The sequence below is a fragment of the Atractosteus spatula genome, chromosome 4 (assembly GCF_055471065.1).
Source record: "Atractosteus spatula isolate fAtrSpa1 chromosome 4, fAtrSpa1.hap1, whole genome shotgun sequence".
Classification (NCBI taxonomy): Eukaryota; Metazoa; Chordata; class Actinopteri; order Semionotiformes; family Lepisosteidae; genus Atractosteus; species Atractosteus spatula.
In genome coordinates this window covers 17059086-17080238 of record NC_142709.1, presented here as the reverse complement: position 1 = coordinate 17080238, position 21153 = coordinate 17059086, and the positions used below count along the sequence as shown (strand labels likewise).

Below are 21153 nucleotides of genomic sequence, written 5' to 3'. Positions count from 1 at the left end.
AGAGGGATTTGTGTTTTTCTGTGGCTTACCTTGTACATGTGTACAGAAATATGATACAGGCACTGACCATATCTCCTCACAAGGTCAGAAATGTCATGCTTTATCTAAAAAAAGCAGACTAGTAACAAATATAGAAGAACTATGGATGGAATTTTCCTTATTCTTCTGTGTGTGATGGATGCAGTTGGCCTTTCGTCTCATAGTTTTGGAGTTTCAGGAAAAAAAATATTAATGATGGATTAATAAAACTACTTTTTTTATTAAGAACAAATTACTTTTTTATATAATCAATTTCTGTCTAGAAAGAAAATTAATATGGTCTCCAGGAAAAGACATCAATTGCCATTTGCTTGTGTATTCATTTTTGAGAGGCAGGCATTCACATACAGAAAAAAAAAATGTTCCCCTTAAACATTAATCAAGTACACCAACATCCTGAGGTTTTTTTTTAAAATAAAAACATTGAGCAGTGAATATTTGTATGTTCACATACATACAAAACAGCCTAAACAAAATAATTCTAAAGGGAACAACTAAGCCCTAAAGAAATGATACAGTACAGAATTATTATTAAGTATCTTTATACACACATCTAGCTAGGACTGCCACCCGGCTGATTTCTAAATGGAATTATCAATTTTCTGTAAGGCTAGAAACTTTTTGACTGCAGAATTACTGATGCCTGATAGTAGTGTCAGATTTTAGAAGCTACGAGGCTGGGCCTTGTCAGTACTGACAGGCTACTGATGGGGTTAACCATGTTTCTGCTGTAAGACGTGTTGGTGGACCGTTAGAAGCCTCTCTACCTGGATCAAAATTGGCTTACCAGTTCTCCACTGTGTTGAGAATTGCACAGAGCACACGGAGCATTAGGAGATGTCGTCCTTCAGAGGAGACATTAATCCAAGATCTGAGATACTTAGCCAGTAAAGATCCCTTGGCAGTATTTGTAAGAGCAGGGTGTTAAGCCAGTAAAGATCCCTTGGCAGTATTTGTAAGAGCAGCGTGTTAACCCCCTACTGTCCTGCCTAAATTGTCCTGTTCTGGGTGTGCACAGTCTGGCCTCCCTTAAAATTCCTCCAGTTTCTCACTTCTGTATCTAATCTACAATTCACTCAGACGTGAGACCCTCCCTCTATTGAAAGCATTTTAGGATCTTCTGTGATGAAAAGCACTACACAAATTCAATTTATTATCATTATTTCCCTATTCTCCAGTATATATGATTATAATTACTTGGATAATGAAACTATAAAATGGTTTATCATAAATTTGTCAATTAAGTACAAAAAATAAGGGATATACAGTACAATAACTTTAGCCTGGACATGTGTGATGTTTTGTTGTATTCTTGACGGGTGTGTGGCAGCAATGTTTCTCGGGCAGACCAGGCTGGCAGTCCTAACCCCGGTGCTGCATGTGCCCCTGCATGGAAGGACGAAGTGTTAAAAGTTGACAAGGTAGCTCCGCGCCTTGGTAAGGCGTTTGAGGCGGTTCTGCAGGACGCTTCTCTTGTTGCCAATGTCCAGGTCTTCCTTCAGGAGCTGGTTTACACTATCCTTATCCTGCAGCATCTGCAGCATCTCTCTCTGGAGCTGCAACGCCGATTCCTGCAGAATCAGGTACCGGATGACAAGGGGGATCTGGTCCGCGAGGCGCTGGGAGGCGATCTGGCGGATCCGGAGACAAGCAGAGAATGTGCACTGTGAGCAGGCAGATGCACAGGAGCCCAAAAATCATAGTGGTTCAATCGTTGGCAAAAGTCACACTGCATTTCAAACTTCACATATCCTTGTCTTTTTCAATAATGCAAGCTGAAGCTCATTTATGCTTGAGGATTAAATGTTTGCAGAACACATTGGATCGTAATTTCCTTTCTCTTTACATTTGTCAAATAAACATGATTTATCAGTACCGAATCTAACAGAGTAATACTGTACATACAAGGCAAGAGCTGATTTAACAGCAAATAACTGAAGACGTGGATACACCAACTTTGTGCTGATTGCTTACGTTGTAATAGGATCTGAGGTGATACATCATTTCTTGTAAAGTGACCTGGCTGTTGGTAGTGTAAGCCAGCTGGTTTACTACTTTTTTCCCCCCAGCCTCGTTTTCTTTCACTTCGTTCAGGCCGTTGCTGTAGATACTGTCTTGAGTGTACACCAGGAGCTCCATCTCAAATTGCGTCCTCAACATAGACTCAGCAATGACCCCTTTGTTCTGTTTTATGGCTTCGATTTTGGTCTAGACATGCAAAAGACACAGGCATGAAACAGCAGCCACGGCACATGGTTTTACAACTCACATCTGCAGCAACAACTTCCTTAAGACTGTACATCACATTTAAACAACAACAACAACAATAGGAAATCACATTGTTTACGTCAGTTTTTCAGAAATACCATATACAAGACATACAGAATTATTTGGTTCTGTGTGGAAATTTACTTGTATTATTATTCAAAAGAATGAAGTCAAAACAAAAAGTACTTTCCATCCTGTATTAACCAACAGAAGTGTTAAAAGTATAGTTTTATATTAAAGATAAATAAAGTAACACTAAAAGTAACTCTTTTTGCGGAACTATAATCCAGACATTAGGATTTTTACAATGTCATGGTTACAAATGTCTTTGGATTCTGTCCTGTGGATGCACAGTACATATACTGTATACAGTAGAGGCAGATTCAAGGGCATGAAGAATGAGAAAAGCCCCTTTGGTCTATCCTGCTCTGACCCAGCCGACTCCAAAGAATCAGCTTTGAAAAACACAGATGGATCTTTTCTCCCCAGCAAGCAGAAATGTCTGGTGCAATGCACTGTTCAATTTTTGAATTGTTCATTCCAATGTGGCATTAGGTTCATTTTAAAAAATGTACCTTGGCAGCCTTCAGTAAGTTTGGGAAGCCAGTCAGATCATTCTGAGCCACCTGTATGAATGACTTTTTCACAATATCTGGAAAAGAAATGCTATTCATAATTGTTGCAAGAGAACTGGGTATTGCCCAAAAAGATTTTATCATGAAATATGTGCATGCCGAATTGCCTACAACTAAACAGTAAGCAAGATTCCCCACTACTACTATAGACATTTTAGAAAAATTACCTTTTCTACATACACTGCATAAAATATTATATTAAAACTACTTTAATATTTGAAATACTTTTCTTTATTCATAAAAATGACAGATTCATATGCTTTTGGCTACTACAATGCCTACATTCATTCAGTTACTTGTGACATAATATTCACATTTTTAATGCATACAGTGGTGATTATTAGCTCAAAACTGATATGAGGGAAATTTGAGGGATGTGTCACTTAACATGCATTTCTGCTTTATTAATAACATTTGTCATGAAACTTTGGAAAGCAGCTTCAGCAACATTCCCGCCACCCTCAAAAAGCCACTCAACAACAGAACAGAGCTCTTCCAGGACTCTTAAAGTTTACACTTCAAATTCAGCTTGGTTAAGAATGTCTTTTTGCATGTCCTTCCAGGTTTATTTCACAAAGTTAAATAGTAAGACCTATGTTATGTAATGATTTGGCATAGGTATTCTTTATTTTTGCATGTATTCCTTTATTTTATCAAGTGAATCAATTAAGACCAAATGCTTATTTACTATGATGACCCAAAGGCCCATTTTTACAGCTATCTTCTGTTGGAGTGATCTGAGTGAAGGATTCTTGCTCAGTTGTGCAACATCGCCCCCACCTAAAGATCTGGGTTCATGGCCCTTCATTCAGAGCTGTAACCAAAAGTCCATACGGTTGCCTAAACCTTAATAATATTGTCTTTATCGTATATACCACTTTATAATTTTTAATAATATTGAAATACATATTTTGTTCAGTGCTTTGCAAAACATCAAGCTCCATATTTTGAGGTGAAAGCCCTGATTTACAGTATGGTTGAAAAATGGGAAATGGAAAATAGTTGCCCAGTTTCACAAAACCCTTGAAAGCTTTCTGCATTTCACAGTTCCCCTTCCCACTTCCAGCTTACAATGATACTGAAGGCATGTACTGTATGTAAGAAATTCATGGAGTCTACATAGCTGAATGTTTTATCACTTGCATTCGAAAACAAGCAACTAAAGTGAGACATACAGAAAATTAGTGGCAAGAGTGTCTGCACACATCTATAGCCATAAAACATTGCACCTTGCACCATTAAAGAGGGGAAACTGTCCTGGCAGGCTGTTAACATGCAGGTGAGGTCTTTAACCAATGCTGTCACAAGCTCTTCACACCACACTCCTCTGCCCATGCCCTGTCCTTTGCACTGACCCACTCACCTGTAACATCTTTTAGCTTCTTAATGGCTGGCTCTTCCAGTTGCTTGATCTGGTCCTTCACCATCATTTCAAAGGTCTTGTAGTTGATGAAGCCAGGAAGTTCTCTCCCTCGATAGTTGGTTTCATATTGATTCACCTCCCTGTCAACTCTTTGTCTGACTGTAGCACCACATGGGGATACAAGAATATAAGGTCTTTTCTTAAAATGCATTAACAAACAAAACTGAGAGACATGAAGGGTTGAGCTAAGCAAGATTTCTAATAGATTAAAGGGTCTCCCACAGCTTCTGATTCTTGTGTTTTAGTGTAAACCTTTGTGCTATCCTTGGGATCATTTCTAGTTTGTACACTCCTTTCAATTCATTGCAATTGAGCCTCCAACTACACAAAATACTTCCTGTAATAAACACTGGCACACAAACGTTGAAACATTTTTTCCTTGGTTTCTACTTCTTTTATACTGAAAGCCTAAGTTCAAGACTCTAGGTGTAAAGGAGTCACACCCAGTTCTTCAGGTTTTAGGTCCTATCTGTACAGTAATTTATTATTACTGTACATATCCCCACTGGTCATGGGAACTTCCAAGCTTACAAAAGAGGAAATCTTAAAACTGAACTTCAGGGAAGAGATTTGATTTTTGCAGTATTTTTCTGATGTTGCTGTTAACATATAACTATTTCAGTGACAAAGAGAGAAAGACACACTATAATAATGAGAAAGGAAACTCACTGTATTAGGAACATGGAATGGACAATGGAACACAGCATCATGCTGGATGTGAGCAATAAATATCCACACACTTGTAACCAATAATGAAAATAGGGTGATTAAAGAATGAACAACACTGGCATTAAAGGGAATCTGTGAAAAAGGACAGTAGTATGTGCTCTCTGCTGTGGCAATTAATAAAAAGATACTTCTATCCAATTCTAATTGTGCCCCATATATAAAGTTTGCTTAGTAGGTTTACATTGTTTTCATGGTATTGGCGTTTTTCAAATAACATTTTGTATTACATCAGTATTCATTCAGAGTCCAGTTTTATTGGAGACTAAAAGTTAAGATGTTTATCACGCAGTTACAGTAGCTGTATCCAAGGTAAAACCTGCTGCATCACATACACCTGTGTCTGAAGTATGAACCAGGAAACAAAGACGTTGAAAATAATGTGTAGCTTAAAACCTGTTTGTCAAAGGACAAAGAAAATTATTGTTCCACACAGCAACTAAAGGTGTGTCAGACTCACATGTGATCCCAGATTCATCAAGCTGTTCCTTCCATTTACCAAACTCCATTCGCAGCTTTGCAAACAGATTCATTTTGCGTCCATTCTTCAGTTCTTCACCGGTAGTCAGATTAATGATATCGTAAGTAAAAGCAGTGACTTTCTGTCAGAGAGGTAACCACAAGAAAAGGGGAGATAACAACATTTAAGAATGATACATTTTCTGTTCCTTGTTTGTGACTAGACCTAAAAAAATCTTTCACGGCCTGAGATAAATAACAAGTTTAAGAAAAACTCTACTAAGGTTCCCAGCTTTTATTCCTATTAAAGCAATTTGACTGGACAAGCCCTTTGCAGTGACAAAGCTAATTATTTAAAACGGACTCCCTTTTCAGATGAAACACAGGTTATCTATACCTGTTCTGGAGAGCCAGAGCCATGCTGAGTTAATGGCATCTTTGAGCAGCGAACACGTCAAGACCCAGATCTGAATTAAATGTAAACTTTAATTCTATAGACCAACACATATCCTTCCAATGAATTGAGAACTGCTATCAAGCACTAGTTTGTTTGTTAGTTTACCTTTGCTAAGGAGCTCAACCCTACTTTTTACAAGCAATTACACTAGGGATAGATCAAATGCCAGAGTCTTGAAAGGTCTGGAAAGGTTGCCAGAGGCTGGACTGGGGTTGTGAAGCCAAGTTTTCCCAGGTATCACAGAGGAGCAAATCAGGAAAGGGAGCAGAATGTGAATCAGAAAACTGGAACTTGAGGAGAGGGACAAGTAAGAGACCAGAAGATGCCCAAAGAGACCAGAAGAGGACTAAAATGGGGTATATGTAGGTATGATGAATTGGGAAAAGGTGGGGCAAAGTAATAACAATACTACTCAAAGCCAGGTACAGAAGACAAAACCAAGCAGAAAGATGGAAATCATAATTAAAATTACAGTGAGTACATGATTATGTCTCATATCGATAAAACTTACATCAATCAAGAAACCCATTTTCTCCATGGGGTCTGCTGGTGGTCCCTTTCCATATCTCTCAAGCTCTGCACTGGTTTCTGCAAGCTTGGCTTCAATTTGTTCCTCTAATGCCGGCAGCGATTTCTTGAAAAAGAATATTAATGACACAATGGAATTTCCTGTAGCTCTGAGAATCTGATATAAGACTTTACTCACCCGAAGTCTACCCCCCATAACCAAATTATTTTTTTTTCATTTTCCTCTTCCCTCGGGGTCTCCATTCAGATCAGTTTTCAAATGACATTGAGAGGTCTAGAGGTTTATAACTAAGCTCTGGTTAGTGAGTCATGCAACTAAACCACTCTTATAAAGGCCCAAAGTCCCACTCTGGCCCCCAGCCCTAAAGATGCCAATAGCAACAGTTGAGACTGTCCTTATTAAAGTTTCTGGTGACACACTTGCACATTTCTATTAGTATTTATGCACAGATGACTTGTGTTTTCCTATGGAAGTACTGTATTTCCATTGAGGTAGAGAAATAACACCATGATTCACTGTAGCAAACATTTGTCTGAGCTGTATTGCATAAACCACATAAATGTTTGCAAATGCAAACATTGTGCAGTAAAGTGAGCTTGTATCATGACAAAACCTGTGGGAAGTGTAGTAAAATATCATTATAACCTGACACAACCAATGAGCAGGCAATGTACTGTACAGTAAAGCATGGTGCTGTCCTGAGAAAAAAATAGTGAAGGACATAAGAAAAGCATGGATAACTACTGTACATGTAGAGACAAACTAAGAGAAAGTGACAGATCTCCATTTGAGAAACTCTCCCTGTTGTACATAAGTGTTATGTACACCTTTCTTGTTGAATGTCCTTGAACACAGTCAAAATAAAACCCTTACATTGATGTGCTCCACCAGCTCCAGAGTTAGCTTCTCAGCCAAACAAGGAATTGTAGCATATCCTTCTTCCAAAAGTGTGCTGAGGAGATGACAACACAAAAAAACACAAAAAATCATTCAGTAACCTTTCTGCAGTCTGACCGCAGGACACAGTATTCTAATGGAAGCATTACCATACCAGGATGGATACACATATTATATTACACCACTCAATATAGTCATGAACTCTCAAGTAGCTCTGCACCCTGTTAACTTATAATTTTTCACTTCCTGAAAAAGAGGAAGTGTAAAACAACATGCTACAGAGATGCCATACTCTTGGTCTCCTGGGAGTGTTCAATATGTGGAAGGTTTGCCAATTACAAGACAAAGAACCAGTCTTTTCAGTCAATCACTGGCAATGGGAGTAAATGGACTCCTGACAAAAGGCACACTCAGAGACATACTCGCCACATGACAAAAGTCTGGCAATGTTTCCATCTGTCAAATGTCATCTCTCATTTGTACATGTAAGCAGATGAGTTTCTGTTTCTGCATTATGACAATGTTTACTTCACAAACCCACTGCAGCATATGCTGGATTAAATTCTATATGTGCAGAATCAACAATAAAAGCAATCTGCAGTATAAAAACACACTAGTAACTTAGATCATCATACAACAGCAACCCCAGTGATCAGCCAGGACACTGCTCCCTTGCTGTCTCAATAAGAAAATAAAGACAGAGAGCTTGATAAGAAAAACAATTGTTGTTGACAAGCATGATAATAACCTGAAATGTGGGTGGTCCTCAAAGAAGGTCTTCTCCTTTTCAGATGCTTCATCCAGAGACACCTTGTCATTGATCTCCTTCTGCCCTCGGCATTTGACAATCATGTAGCCTTTACTGAGAGTGATGATCTGGTTGCGGACGATCTCCACAATGGTCTCTTCTGTCCCTTTGTCCACCAGGTCAGGCTTTGTCAGAATACCTGCGGGTTTTTAATATGGACCTTTTAAAACAGCAGGGGGCAGAAAGTTTCACAAAGGAGGTTTAATTCTAGATTTTCTCTCGTTATCCAAATTGAATTAACTGACTTCAGGATTACTCCGGTTTCATAAAGGCAAGCTCTAGTTTAAGCTATCTGATTAAAGCAATTCACATTTAAACAATTTGACTAACTGCACATTCACACCACACTTCAGAAGGCAAGAAGGGTCAAGCATTGAATTCTTCAGACTTCAGCATAACCACGGAGAAAGAACATGCATCTTAATCCAGTGACTAACAGTTATGGCTCCTCATGGAAAACTATCAGGATAAAATCCTAGTGAGGAGATAAAGTTGTACAATATATTGTTTTTATGTAGCAGTAATTTATGGATTTACAGTATCTTGACAACACTGAGAGGACCTGTCAGCAAAGTAAGACAAAATGCAAGAATATTATTCACAGTGGTGCTGTATAATATAGTATAGTGCAATCCACTGAATGAAAATGACTCATAATTTTAGCCAACAAAAGAAGCGTGAGCAGAATAAGACTGGAGGAGGAGGAAGCATCATCATCAATACAATAAAGTATTCCTTTACTGTGTTGTTGTCTTTTTCCCCAACATTTTTTTGGAGTGAATCATGTATAGATGAGGCTCCCCCCCAGATTGCAGACAGTCTTAAGCCAGATAAAAGTGTGACCTAATTACAATGTATAGTGCAAAAAAAGTAACCTAAATGAAATCAGAAACAAAAATATAACCTAAAATAACTGGTCACTGTTTCACTAAAATGAAGATCAGCTATGATGTTCTTTCTCAGCTCTGGGAATACCCTCAGACAGAGCCATGTTGTTAATGTGACACATGTGTTACAGATCATGATAACACAGGAAACATTGTCATTGCACAACACACTCTTGCTTTACTTAAACACTCCCAGTCAACAAAACAGTAAAAAACTGCACCAGTTACAAGGAATCTCAACCATAAGAACACGTTTTGAGTTTGTTTAATGCTGAGCTATGATGAGCCGTATAAACAATTGCTTGTTAATATAAAGTGTACCCTGTCTGCTGAAGTGCTATCTTTCAAATAAAAATTATCAGCAAACTGTAAAGGGTATTGGTGATCTCTAAACTTTCATTCTTTCCACAAAACTCTAATGTCAAGTGGATCCCTGAAGTGATGGTGTTTTTGCAAGGGGATTGGTTGGTCTTTAAGTCAAGCTCTTAAACACTAAGTCAAGCTAAGTTTGATACAATACAATTTGACATGGATACAATTCAGTCCTGCATTGTGAAACTGAAAATCCAGACGTTTGTCAACACATTTACTAAAGTTATCTGGTTAACTGAGTAGTCTTGCTTTGTGAAACAGCCCCCACATCCTGAAATCTAAAGACAACCTCAAACATATCATAGAAAACAAAAGTATGGAGACAACTTGGTAATCTTAATGACATCTAAGGAACAGGTCGCCGTCAACTCGTCAATACATAAAGGCTTGGAATAATTTAGTTTTAGGTTTGACCAGTGAAGGAGTTTAAGGTAGAGGCAAAGGTGATTTGATCAATTATGTATTTCATACAGTAAGTCACTGGATATAAAAATATTGACAATCTGGAAAAATGCAAAGTGAGCAGATTATAAAATGCAAGCCGTACATTCCTTTCAGTCTGCCACTAATCTCTTCTCATTACGTTTCTATACAGTTAATGAAAGGGCACTGGCAAATAGGTACATAAATAGTACTGTACATGTCATTCCACTGTGTACCTGGAACTATTGAAATATTTCCCAGTGCAGGTTTTTTTTTTTACATTTTCCCTTCTACTTGTTATATTTTATAGCAATTTGGTCTAGAATGAAATATATAAGAAAAACTAAAAGAAGCAAGCCAGTCCAGACACACCTCTCAGGCAGTTGACCTATATGAAGGCAATGGTTTATTATGAATGCAGGGTGAGAATATCCCTAATATCTTAGATAGAAGCTATATTAATATTGAAAGACATCAATATGTATCACAAACACATGGAATACAGTATGTATCACATACCAAGAGTCCTCTCTCCCTCAGGGTCCACCTCCTGGGCCATCTGCAAGGCCTCTGTTGTTGCAATGTCAACATTGCAGGGCACCACCACCAAGTTGATAGTCTCCTGCCGCTGTATGAACTTCCTTATCAGCCTCTTGATCTGCAGTGAGGCAGAGGTGTCTTTAACATTGCGCAATCTGAACTTATAATATGGGTCTCAAGACCTGCCCAGCTGCCTTACTGTAACGAACAGTTCTTTCTGGGCCCTATGCAGACGACACAATCCGGATTAGTGAGGAAACACTGGGGAAAAAGCCATGCAGGAGTGGATATGGAGACAGGGGGGTTTGTCCAAGGGGTGCAGGTGTCCAGGGGTAGTGATTACGGGGCGAACAATCCATGTAAAGTCCAAACGGGGAATCCAAGACAAAAGCGAGAGTCCTTAACCAGGCAATCCATCCGGGGATTAAAACACGGGAACCGGGTCGGAACCGGCGGAGGGGAATCAGGAACTGAAGGTTAAAAACATAATGCAGCAGGACCCGGGCTCTCAAGATGCGGGAATCAATGAGGAGCGTCGGATAGTGTCTGAGTCTGCCTTTTAAGGTAGAACAGAAATGGAGAACAGGTGCAGGTAATGGGGCAGAACAAGGAAGGGCTGGAGCGCCCTTAAGAGGGGGAGTAGCGATCTTGACACCTTACCACATGTTATAATGTGACAGAGTGGAAAATGGGGGCTTTGAAGCATGAGACAAGGGCTGCACCGTTCTGACTCCATGACAAAATCACTGACAAAGTCTGTTAATGCTCCTAAAAGACAGGAATCGCACACCTTTTACTCACCATAAAAAGTCAACAAGACACAGATCACGATTGCTTTGAAGAATAAAATGTATATTTCTAAATCATATGGATATGTTTGATATTTTTTTTTTATTTTCCACATTAAACCTTCTTCATCACGTCTACATTATTTTCACTTACTGTACTTGATACTGTAGTAATAAAACCTAAGCTGTTTAAAATGTCAACTACTGGCATGGACAAAACTTTACCTGTTCACCAATATCTTCTGGCTGTCCTTTCACGGCCACTCGAGCAATCCCAGGCAGATCGATCAGGGTCAGGTCTGGGACATCACTTGAGGCGATCTCCAGGCTGATTAACTCATCCGAGATGCCAACTCCAACACCTGCCATCTCATTCTGAGCTGGATGAACACAAACGCAACAGAACACAGGTCTGAGCTGAGCACAAAGGATATGCTACATATTTAGCTTCTTTTGGAATCAAATAAAATTCTAGCTTATCACAACATTTTCAAAATATTTTAAGGAAAATTGGAACTCTAAATGTTGTGAATTCTCCTTACAGTATATGATTTAAGATTAGGACACCAATTAATTTTATACAATTGAGTGTAATTGCATTATGCATTTCATTTTTCATTTTTGAAGGGTCGCTACACAAATGTGACCATTATTTAATCATGAATCCAGTGAGCTTAACTGCAAAGGAAAAATAAAAATGTGGAATAGAATCCAACACAATAAAACAATTAACCTATCAGCTACTAGCAGGGGGTTCTTGGCACAAATCTTAACTCTTCCAGTGTCAGACATTTCTGTGAATGAGACATTGAACTGAGGTCCCATTCTAAATGTCCTTGCTGTTGTCAATACATGGATCATTGCCTGGTTGGACAATGTAATCTCAATAAAGGTATTGTATCTGCCAGACAACTTATATTATTATTTATGTTGTTATTGTTAAGGTGTTAAGGAGTGGAAATGAAGAAAGATTTTGTCATCTCATGTCCACAGGCCCGCTGTGTGAAGAATGGTTGGTTCACCGCTTATAAGATTCACTGATTTTAAAAAGGACTGCTAAGACAATAAGTGAGGAGATGCCTTTTTTATTTGAACATAGAAGTAGGTAATGTAAGTGAATGTAAACAGGAGGCGTCATATTTGATCAAAATAGAAAAGAGGTCTGAGGTGGCTCAAACCCACCTTCTCTGATTTTCTGCTCCACATCGGAGGGAAGTAAAATCTCCTCCTCATGACCTTGGTAGCTTATTTTCGCTGTCCAGTCATCTTCTTCTTTTATCTTCTTCAGCTTCAATTCCAAGGGGCACCTTGTAACGATGCCTATAAAAAATGTCAGATATGTATGTCTACTGAAACAGATGTTCTGGCCCTTTGCAGACAGTGACTCAATCTCAATAGACAGATGATACTAGCTGTCTAGTTCTGAAGCAATCAGGAGTATGTTCAATTCAGAGGCCATGCAACTTAACAGCTCTGTAAGCATGACGTTCAAATCCATCCTGGGTGAAAAATATTCAATTAAAAGAATAGCGCACACAGCTAAGATGAACAATTATCTGAATTCATAAGTATATTTTTGGATGTAATTTCTTGGAAGGAAACTTGAATAATACTGACAAAGGATCAGTAGCACTTTAAACTGAAGAAAAGGTGTTAGGTAGAAAGACAAACATAACTGCCTTATCTCTGTTGTGTTTTTTTCTGGCTGGCCTTAATCAAGCCTATTTGCTTTTTTATCCTATTAAAACTGTATTTCTCAAATGATTCTGTAATTCAAAAAACTTATCATGCAATATATAGTGATAAACAATTAAGATACCATGACAATCTTTGAATATAGATCACACAATATAATGTCTTTTGGCCTAGACCAAATTAAAATTAAAAGGAATGATTAGTCAGCACTGTTTCTGAAATTCATAGAATTCAACACAATGCAACACAGTCTTGTAAAAATGATGCTTTAATGAGCACTACTCTTATTTTTCCAGATGCCATGACTGACAATTGTGGAGAGAAACCAGGCACCAGCTACCATTCCTCATCTGTTAAATTGTGTTAGGATGATTGGTAGTGTAAGAGACTGTCTAATTCCCAGTGTTGAACAACACTGAGCTGGTAAAGGAAAAAAAGACAGTGTGAGGTACAGCACAGTTTATGCTGAGTTCCAATGAGGATTTGTTCCTACAGTATAAAGGGTAGTCCAATTTCCTGGTGTTATGTGAACTACATCTTGTGACCAGATTCCTTTGTATTCCTTTCACTGTTAGTGTGGACAAGCAAAACAGAAATGTCTCATTTTCCAATACAACTTTTTGTATTTGAAATGCTCAGCTCAGTACAGCTAGGGTTACTGATTCATTTCCTCATGCACACAATGTTGGACTGGCTTTCAGCAGAACATTTTTGGAATGAGTTGGGTCGTCATGTTCAACACAAGCAGACTGTTGCAGCGCTGTTTCAGTGTCAGTAGAGAGTCAGATGCCTTTGACAGTGAATGCCATGTAGGCTTCAGACATACACCATGTGCATGTGCAATAATACTCTATCAACAAATGGAATTGTATACTGTGACTCAACTTCAGAAAAGCCCAATGAAAGCCAGGTAAAATAAAACAGGTGAAATGTAAAGAAAAACTACCAAGATTATGTTACAAGGCTGAAACTACCAGTCTCCCTCCCTGAGGGAGTTAACCAATGCACTTCGCCACAGTCCTCCAAAGAGCTGCATGTCCCATCCCTGGACAGGGTGCAGTCTCAGAAGCAGATACTGTTCTGTGGCTGCAGGGCAAGCACTTACCACTCCCCCTGGGCAGGGCTACTCCTGACAGAGCCTCCAGCACAGAGCTCTTCCCCGAGCTCTGGTCTCCGATGACAGCGATGGCTGGTAGGCCCAGGTCTTTCTCCACTCCGAGAGACCGCAGGGAGTCGATCAGGTCAATACAGGGCCGCACCTTCTCCTCATATTGGCTGTAAAGTGTTTTGTTCATTGCTGCCCTATGGACAAATTTGATCCATGGCACCAATGTTATTACTGCGTTTAAATTTTAAATACATAAGATAATAGTACATCAATTTTAAATACATAGAATGGTTACAAATAAGAGGTATCAATTCGGCCCATGTAACTCATTAGTAGTTACAACGAAACCTGGCATTACCTGCTTTGTTACACTGCTTAGATTACGTCAAAGACAGATGCATAACAACTTTATATACAGTATATGATATAACTTTAGTTAACATTTAGCGATTAGCTAATTGATCCAAGGATCTCATCCAACAATTTCTTGAGAGAAGCCAAAGTACCAGCTTCAACAATGCTTCCTCTCAGGATCCAGTTCCAGCCAGTACTTCTCTTTCCAATATGTCTGTTTTACCGGTTATTTAAGCCTGATCTGCTCCTGTCCTCACCCCCTTTACTGTCCAGGTATAACTCAGGCATCCTACCTACAGTAATTTTGGCTCCAGTAAAATTTTCTGTGTCACTTCTTCCAATTTGCTCAGTGAAAGAGCAAGAATCTGCCCTCCCTCCGACTCTTGGAGGAGGAATAAGCTCCCGCTGCCCACCATCACTCTGTCGAACGTGCGCTCACTGAGGAGTAACCTAGACAAACTGCATGCCAGCGTACGGTTCCTGCACAAGTTTCGGGATGCCTGCATTCTAGCTTTTACAGAGACTTGGCTGGACGAGATCGTGAAGTGTGACTTTGAAAACTCATATTCAGCCATTTTAATTACAAATCCAATGGTGATTCCTTTATAATACAGTATGCATATTTTCTTGTTCTCCTTTATTACTTATGGCTGGGTGTGGGTTATGAGGATTCCCCTCTGGTTTTATGAGGATTAACTAGCAGTTAAGAGTTAGAGGATGCACACAAAGTTGTGTTTAAGTAATGAACTCGTGGAAGGTAATTGGGTACAGAAACAGGGGCAGGTTAAAAAAGAATGGTTTGGAGCAAAGTGAGAGACCAAGTGGACAGAGCAGAGACAGGACAGATAGAAATAATATGCTAAGGGAAGAAAGAATGGAATGCACAGAGTTACGATTGAAACAAAACAGGCTTGAGAAAATCAACGAAACAGAGCACTGATTAGAGAACAGTTGAAGATTATAGACAGTACTGAGTTTTGAAGAAAGAGAAAGGTTTACCTCACCAAGGAGATAGATGACCTGAGAGAAGCTGCTTGTTATACTTGGAAGCACAATTTCTCCTATTTGAGCTATGTATGTTACTTACAGGGGGGTACTTACTGTAGTGGCACATGGTCAATTTGCTGATTTGAAGCATGAGTTTGCAAAGTGAGGTGTTGATTCTTGTGAGTTTGTATTCTGTTAGTGGATTAGTGCCTGGGTTAGTGCAACACAGTTTGTAGAGGATTGTGCAGTTTTGGGAAGGTGCTCTGGTGCTATGAGCCTTAGATAAAAGAACCTGAATTGTAAGGAAAAATGTGCACAGGTATGTAACTACTTTTTGGGTTCTAGTGACCGGCAAACAACACTAGGTGGCGTAGTCAAGCTCAGGATGGGATTGCTCACAAGTTGCTGTTCTGTGGGCCATGCAGTTGTCCTCTTAGGTATAAGATTGTTCCAATTCCACCATGTTCAGAATCGATATCTCTTTAATCATTTGCCGAACCCCTTCTCTACCCACCTCCACAATAAAATTGTTTAAATTGGCTAAATTGGTTTTGGGTAAACAGCTTATTTCTTTATAGCAGGGCCGGCCCTTGGCTTAGGCAAACTAGGCGGCTGCCTAGGGCCCTCAATGGGCGAGGCAACTTGTGTTTCTAATGGGCACGTTCACAAATTTAAAAGACAAATTCCAACCAGTGAATCTTTCTGTTGCTACTGTGCTAATCTAAAGTTAAATGTTTGTTAGTTATAAATCATAATATTATTGGCTGTGAATGCAAGTGTAGGAGTTAATTTCACTGTAGATGTTGAAAAGTATCAGTGCGGATTCAGCTGCTGCCACACCGAGTGTTGATCGCTCAGTTTCGGAAAGTAGTAAATGGTGTGACGATCATTACATCTAATGTGTAATGAAACATTACAAGTGACCTTTTACTTGCATTACAAGTACATGTTGTAGTGGTTTTAAATTAAAATAATGTAGTTGCAACTGGCAAACGCACATTGTCCTCCCAAAGGACGTACCAAGAAAAGTTAAGTGTAGAAAAGAAGATGTCGAAACCGTCATTGTAATAATGCTTTTGTATTTCATTTAATTTTGAGTCAATCAGATCCATTTAACATACGAACGGAAACATTTTATAGCTAGACACGTAGACTGCTTGAGGTGTTTTACTATCACGTTTCACGTTATCACTTTCACTGTTAAAATACTTATCTTTGTCAAATGTGTACTTTTTGATTTTGTTGATAAGTTATTATGTGTTCTTCAAATGTGATTAATAAATGTTTTCTAGTTATATATTTATTTTATTTAATTGTTCTAAATAGTAAAATAAGGCTGGTATGGGAGCTGATAATAGTAGCATATGCACAAATTGTTATCTGGAGGGAGCGCTAATAAGTTTGGGTCTCCTTTATAGTTATACATTTTATCTGATGCTTAATTCCAACTATAGACTCAGTAGCCATTCTGACTGTTAAGGTGTGGCCACACAGAATATTTTTAAAGGACGTTTATTTTTCCCATGTCTTTATCTGACGCTACGGTTTCTCTCGACGAAAGGCTGAGTGCTTCCTTGCTCAACCGGCTCTGGACAGCGGTAGTGCTACAAATAAAAACCGTAACTAGATGAAAGCAATGGCTCTTCACGATTTATTTAAAGAACAGACTCACATCTGACGAAACATGCAATCTTCAATATATCATTAAAGGTGTAAGGATAAGAGGTGAGAGAAATACATTATCCTTAACACCAATCCCTTTCAACATTTGATGCACCTCATGCAGTACCCACATGGAATGTGTTTTTACTGTTAACAATGCAGTGGTTTTAAAATGTTACAATGTCACAGCGTCTCTAGTTAAACTGCAGTAAAATAACAAAGTAATTGAATAATTATCATGGTATAGCTTCACCAACAAATGTCAGCGCAATGTACTGTACCCGTCTCTCTGCGGCCCGTATCTTCTGTTGATCTGTGAGTGAGAGCGATGATGTTCAGTCCTCCACTGAGGTGCGCTGTGCTGTGAGTTTGCCAATCTGGTCTGTTTGGAATGTGTTTTGTAGCAAATGAAAGCAGTGTCTAACAACGTAGAAATTCGAAAACGAAACTACTGTAAATGGATGACAGTAGGTTTCGTTTCTCCTCAGAACATCATTAACATTTTATGTCCTAGCTAATGCAGGGGGGTGGAATACTTCTTTAAATATAATTTAGAACTTATTCACCTGTATTAGAAAATCTACACTTGTGAAATGACGTGTTTAAACTGTACATGTAATTGTAATAGTTTCGGGTTCGGCGAGGACGGACTCAGTGATTCAGACACCCTTTGAGTAAAGAAAACAGCACTTCTATTGAATTTCGGTACAGCAGCAGAGAAAAAGAGAGACTGAAAGCGAGAGAGAACGAGCAAATGCCGGAGATGGATAAAACCACGCAACGCACTGGGGTCTATTCGGGTAGCTACACAGTGATAGGGTGGCAATTGGATACAAGTATAACAGGGCTGCGAAGCCAGGGAACTACTGTATTTACAAGAATACAGGCGATCTCATCACACTGGACGCCCGTTTCGCAGTGGGTCAGCAGCACTAATCAGCGGCTTTCCTCGTCTCGGCCCTGACCACTATTATTCCCACACTGCCCCTCGCCATCTACCCCAGCCGGGCGCTCTTCGGCCGCAGCGCCAGGCGAATGCACTACATAATCATTAAAACTTCCATAGTTTAAATATCGAAATTTAGTCTACTTATTTTTAATATTCTAACATTAATCCTATATCATTTCATAGACTAATTACTCTCACTTTTACATTTATTTTACTGTCGTAGTACTTGTCTTATTTTGGCCTTTTGCAAAATATTCATTTCTGGCTCGTCCTTCGGTTGCATCTGTAATTCTGTATACAGCACTCTTTCTACAACTGATTTTTGGGTCTTCTATGCAGTCTGAAAAGCATTTTCATCTTTCTGATTTTACTGGTATTAATTTGTTCTTAATATGATTTAGAGTACGTCTTCCTAGATACTGTATGGACTCCTGTATGACTCCTGTTTTAAGGATGAATTTCTTTCAAGCCTTTGACATTTTGTTGTTGAAGCATAACCACATTTGCTTTACTGACTTATTGTTTTTATAGTCCGCTTACTAAAACTATAAACCTTAAGTTTAGCTCTGGCATCAACCACTAGATACTGTATGTAAAGTACACTTTAAAGGTTACTCTCTTATGGTCACAATTTCTCAGCTGTTCTGTCACACCTGTCCCCTCAATTAGAATATAAAACTGTAGCAAAGGTCACAAACGAGAGGAGGCCAATTGGTCTATCTGGCCTGTTTGGTCTTTAATTGCTTATTGATTCATGGGTCTCATCCAGCTCTTCAATGTGTAAAAATAATAAACTGACACTCACTATCTGTCTTTTTAATATCAATCTAACATTGCTAAACACACACCTACTGTAGGGCCAATTGTCCCAGAAGCTAATTAATCTAGCAGTATGTCGATGGACTGCGGAGGAATCTGGAGCACACACAGGAATCCCATACTAACATGGGAAGAACATACAAACTCCAAATTGAACTGAAGCTGAAACTGAGTCCTGGGCTCCAGCACTAACCACTGCACCTCTGAGTTACCAACTAAACAAGTATTTGGGGGTGAATTTTGGTGACTGTATCGTACACATTTAAAATGTTAGTTACTTTTAAAAACACAATTTTTCATTCTTTTAGCTCATAAGGATGACAAACATGTAATACTTTTAGAGGTACATACAATCATATGTACCAATGTACAGAGATTTATAGGAACATATTCACAATTTTTCATTCACATGGAAAGATTTTTCATATGTATTTATGTACTACTTTATGTGTGTAACAAATATCTGACATCAGTAGGTCTCAACTATGTATTTAATTTTTTTTTCAGCCTTTAAAGTTTGGCATGACTAAAATGCAACTTTAAAAAGTATTCTTTTTTTCTCAATGACATTGTGTAATTGTCATGTTGGGGGCCACCGCTAGAACATGTAACTGCAGTGTATTGTAATACGATGGTGCTTTTTAAGCAAATAGTTGCATATGTTCTACTCCCTGAAAGGCATGCCATTTATTTATAAATGCATTGTCAGATTCCTTATTACTGTCACCTAATAATTTACTCAACATCCCCCTCTATTGGTGATGTCCAGTATAATATCTTGCTTCTTATTGATGTCTAGGAGGCAGAATCCAAAGAAACACTACAAGCTGGGAGGTTATATTACGAAAGCTGATTAGCGCTACGAAGAAACAAAAAGTGCGTTTAAACTAGATAGTATTCCGTTTAAACGAGTAATATGTTGGGTTAAAACTACTTTTGCATTTAAACGAGTTAACATTGCGTTAAAACGCAATAACTAATTACTGAACAATACTAATATCGTGCAATATATACTCATGGAAAAAAGAAACGCAACACCTCCTCCTCCACACTCTGGTCCAACCATCTGCATAGAACAGGCTGAAGAGTGACTCATCCGTGAAGAGGACCTGATGCCACTGCTGACGGGTTCATCGCAGCCTCTGTCCGGCCCAAGCCAGTCGGGTGTGACGTCTAGGAGGTGCGAGCAGAGGGCCTCTGACAGGTCGCCTTGCTCTAAGGTCAGCAGCATGGAGCCTCACTGTCCAGTCACTGACATGGGCATTGTGTCTGTTTCAGCAGCAGTACAGGTGGCAGATTTGAAACGATCTGTCAGATGGACCAGTTGGATGTGTCGGTCTTGCTCTGGTGTGGTCACTTGAGGGCGACCAGATCTGGGACGTACATCTGTCCTGCCAGTTGCTGAAACCTTCTCTGCAGTCGGGACACAGTGGAGCAGCTTACTCCATAGTGTCTGGCAACACTGATACATGACATGCCTGCCTGCAGCATGCCAATGGTCCTGTCCCTTGCTTCTAGTGACATTCGAGGCATTATGGAATGCAGAGAAAACTAAGTGTGGTCTTTTTCTTGCAGTGACCTAAGCTTTGAATTAAGCCCCTTTCAAAATTGACCTGATCAGGCATTGTTACACCTGGACCTCGTTGGGTAAAAGTGCACCTAAGGAGCTTTCGTGTGATTGGCAAGTTGCAATGCCTCACTGTACAAGTTGTATTGCTGGTCAGAGGGCTTAAAACAAATTGACAACTTTTTGTGAAAGTACATAAACTATTACTATAATATTCTCATTCCAGAAAATGCGTTTGCGTTTATTTTTTCCATCAGTATATATGCAATAATATAGTCCCATGCAAAGCAACATTGACTTTTATACCAGAAGAATATCATCACACACCTTTTTGTGCAAAAGAATTAATCTCCACTGTCTTTTGTATACACGACGTAGTAGAATATTCTTTCAGTGAGCATTCCCGGGTTAAACGTGTATCGTTTTCGCTGTTGCTGTGAAAAGTGGAAATGACATGGCTTTCTAAACGTGTGTTATTATTGATGTGAAACTGCAAAAATGTAGTGTACATCGGTTTTTACTTACTTATTAAACGTCGAACGGAATAAATTTACGATGACTTGACAGTAAGACGCACAGTATACCTACTATTGGCTTACTGTTACTGTTATTGTTAGTCACAGCAAAGAGCAAGCCCGCAATACACAAACTGTATAACGGGTTTTGTGCCGTCCTGGAATTGTTTTTCTTTTTGTTCGGCATTCCTCAATCTGTGCAAACCGATCTAGAAATACTGTTTCTGCTTCCTTCAAATGACACTT

General features: G+C 39.1%; 1 protein-coding gene across 1 annotated transcript; it reads right to left on the bottom strand.

Annotated features, from left to right (window-relative positions):
- Positions 1-239: 239 nt before the first annotated feature.
- Positions 240-17417, bottom strand: LOC148835952 (interferon-induced GTP-binding protein Mx3-like). The gene is made up of 13 exons (XM_088914418.1): positions 17339-17417; positions 14052-14248; positions 12434-12571; positions 11477-11631; positions 10443-10581; positions 8182-8380; positions 7410-7488; positions 6519-6641; positions 5552-5693; positions 4306-4464; positions 2883-2959; positions 2014-2247; positions 240-1670 (listed from the first exon to the last, which is right to left on the bottom strand). The coding sequence occupies exons 2-13, from the start codon at positions 14239-14241 to the stop codon at positions 1446-1448; spliced, it is 1860 nt and encodes a 619-aa protein (XP_088770544.1). The 5' UTR covers positions 14242-14248; positions 17339-17417; the 3' UTR covers positions 240-1445.
- Between the last annotated feature and the right edge of the window lie 3736 nt (positions 17418-21153).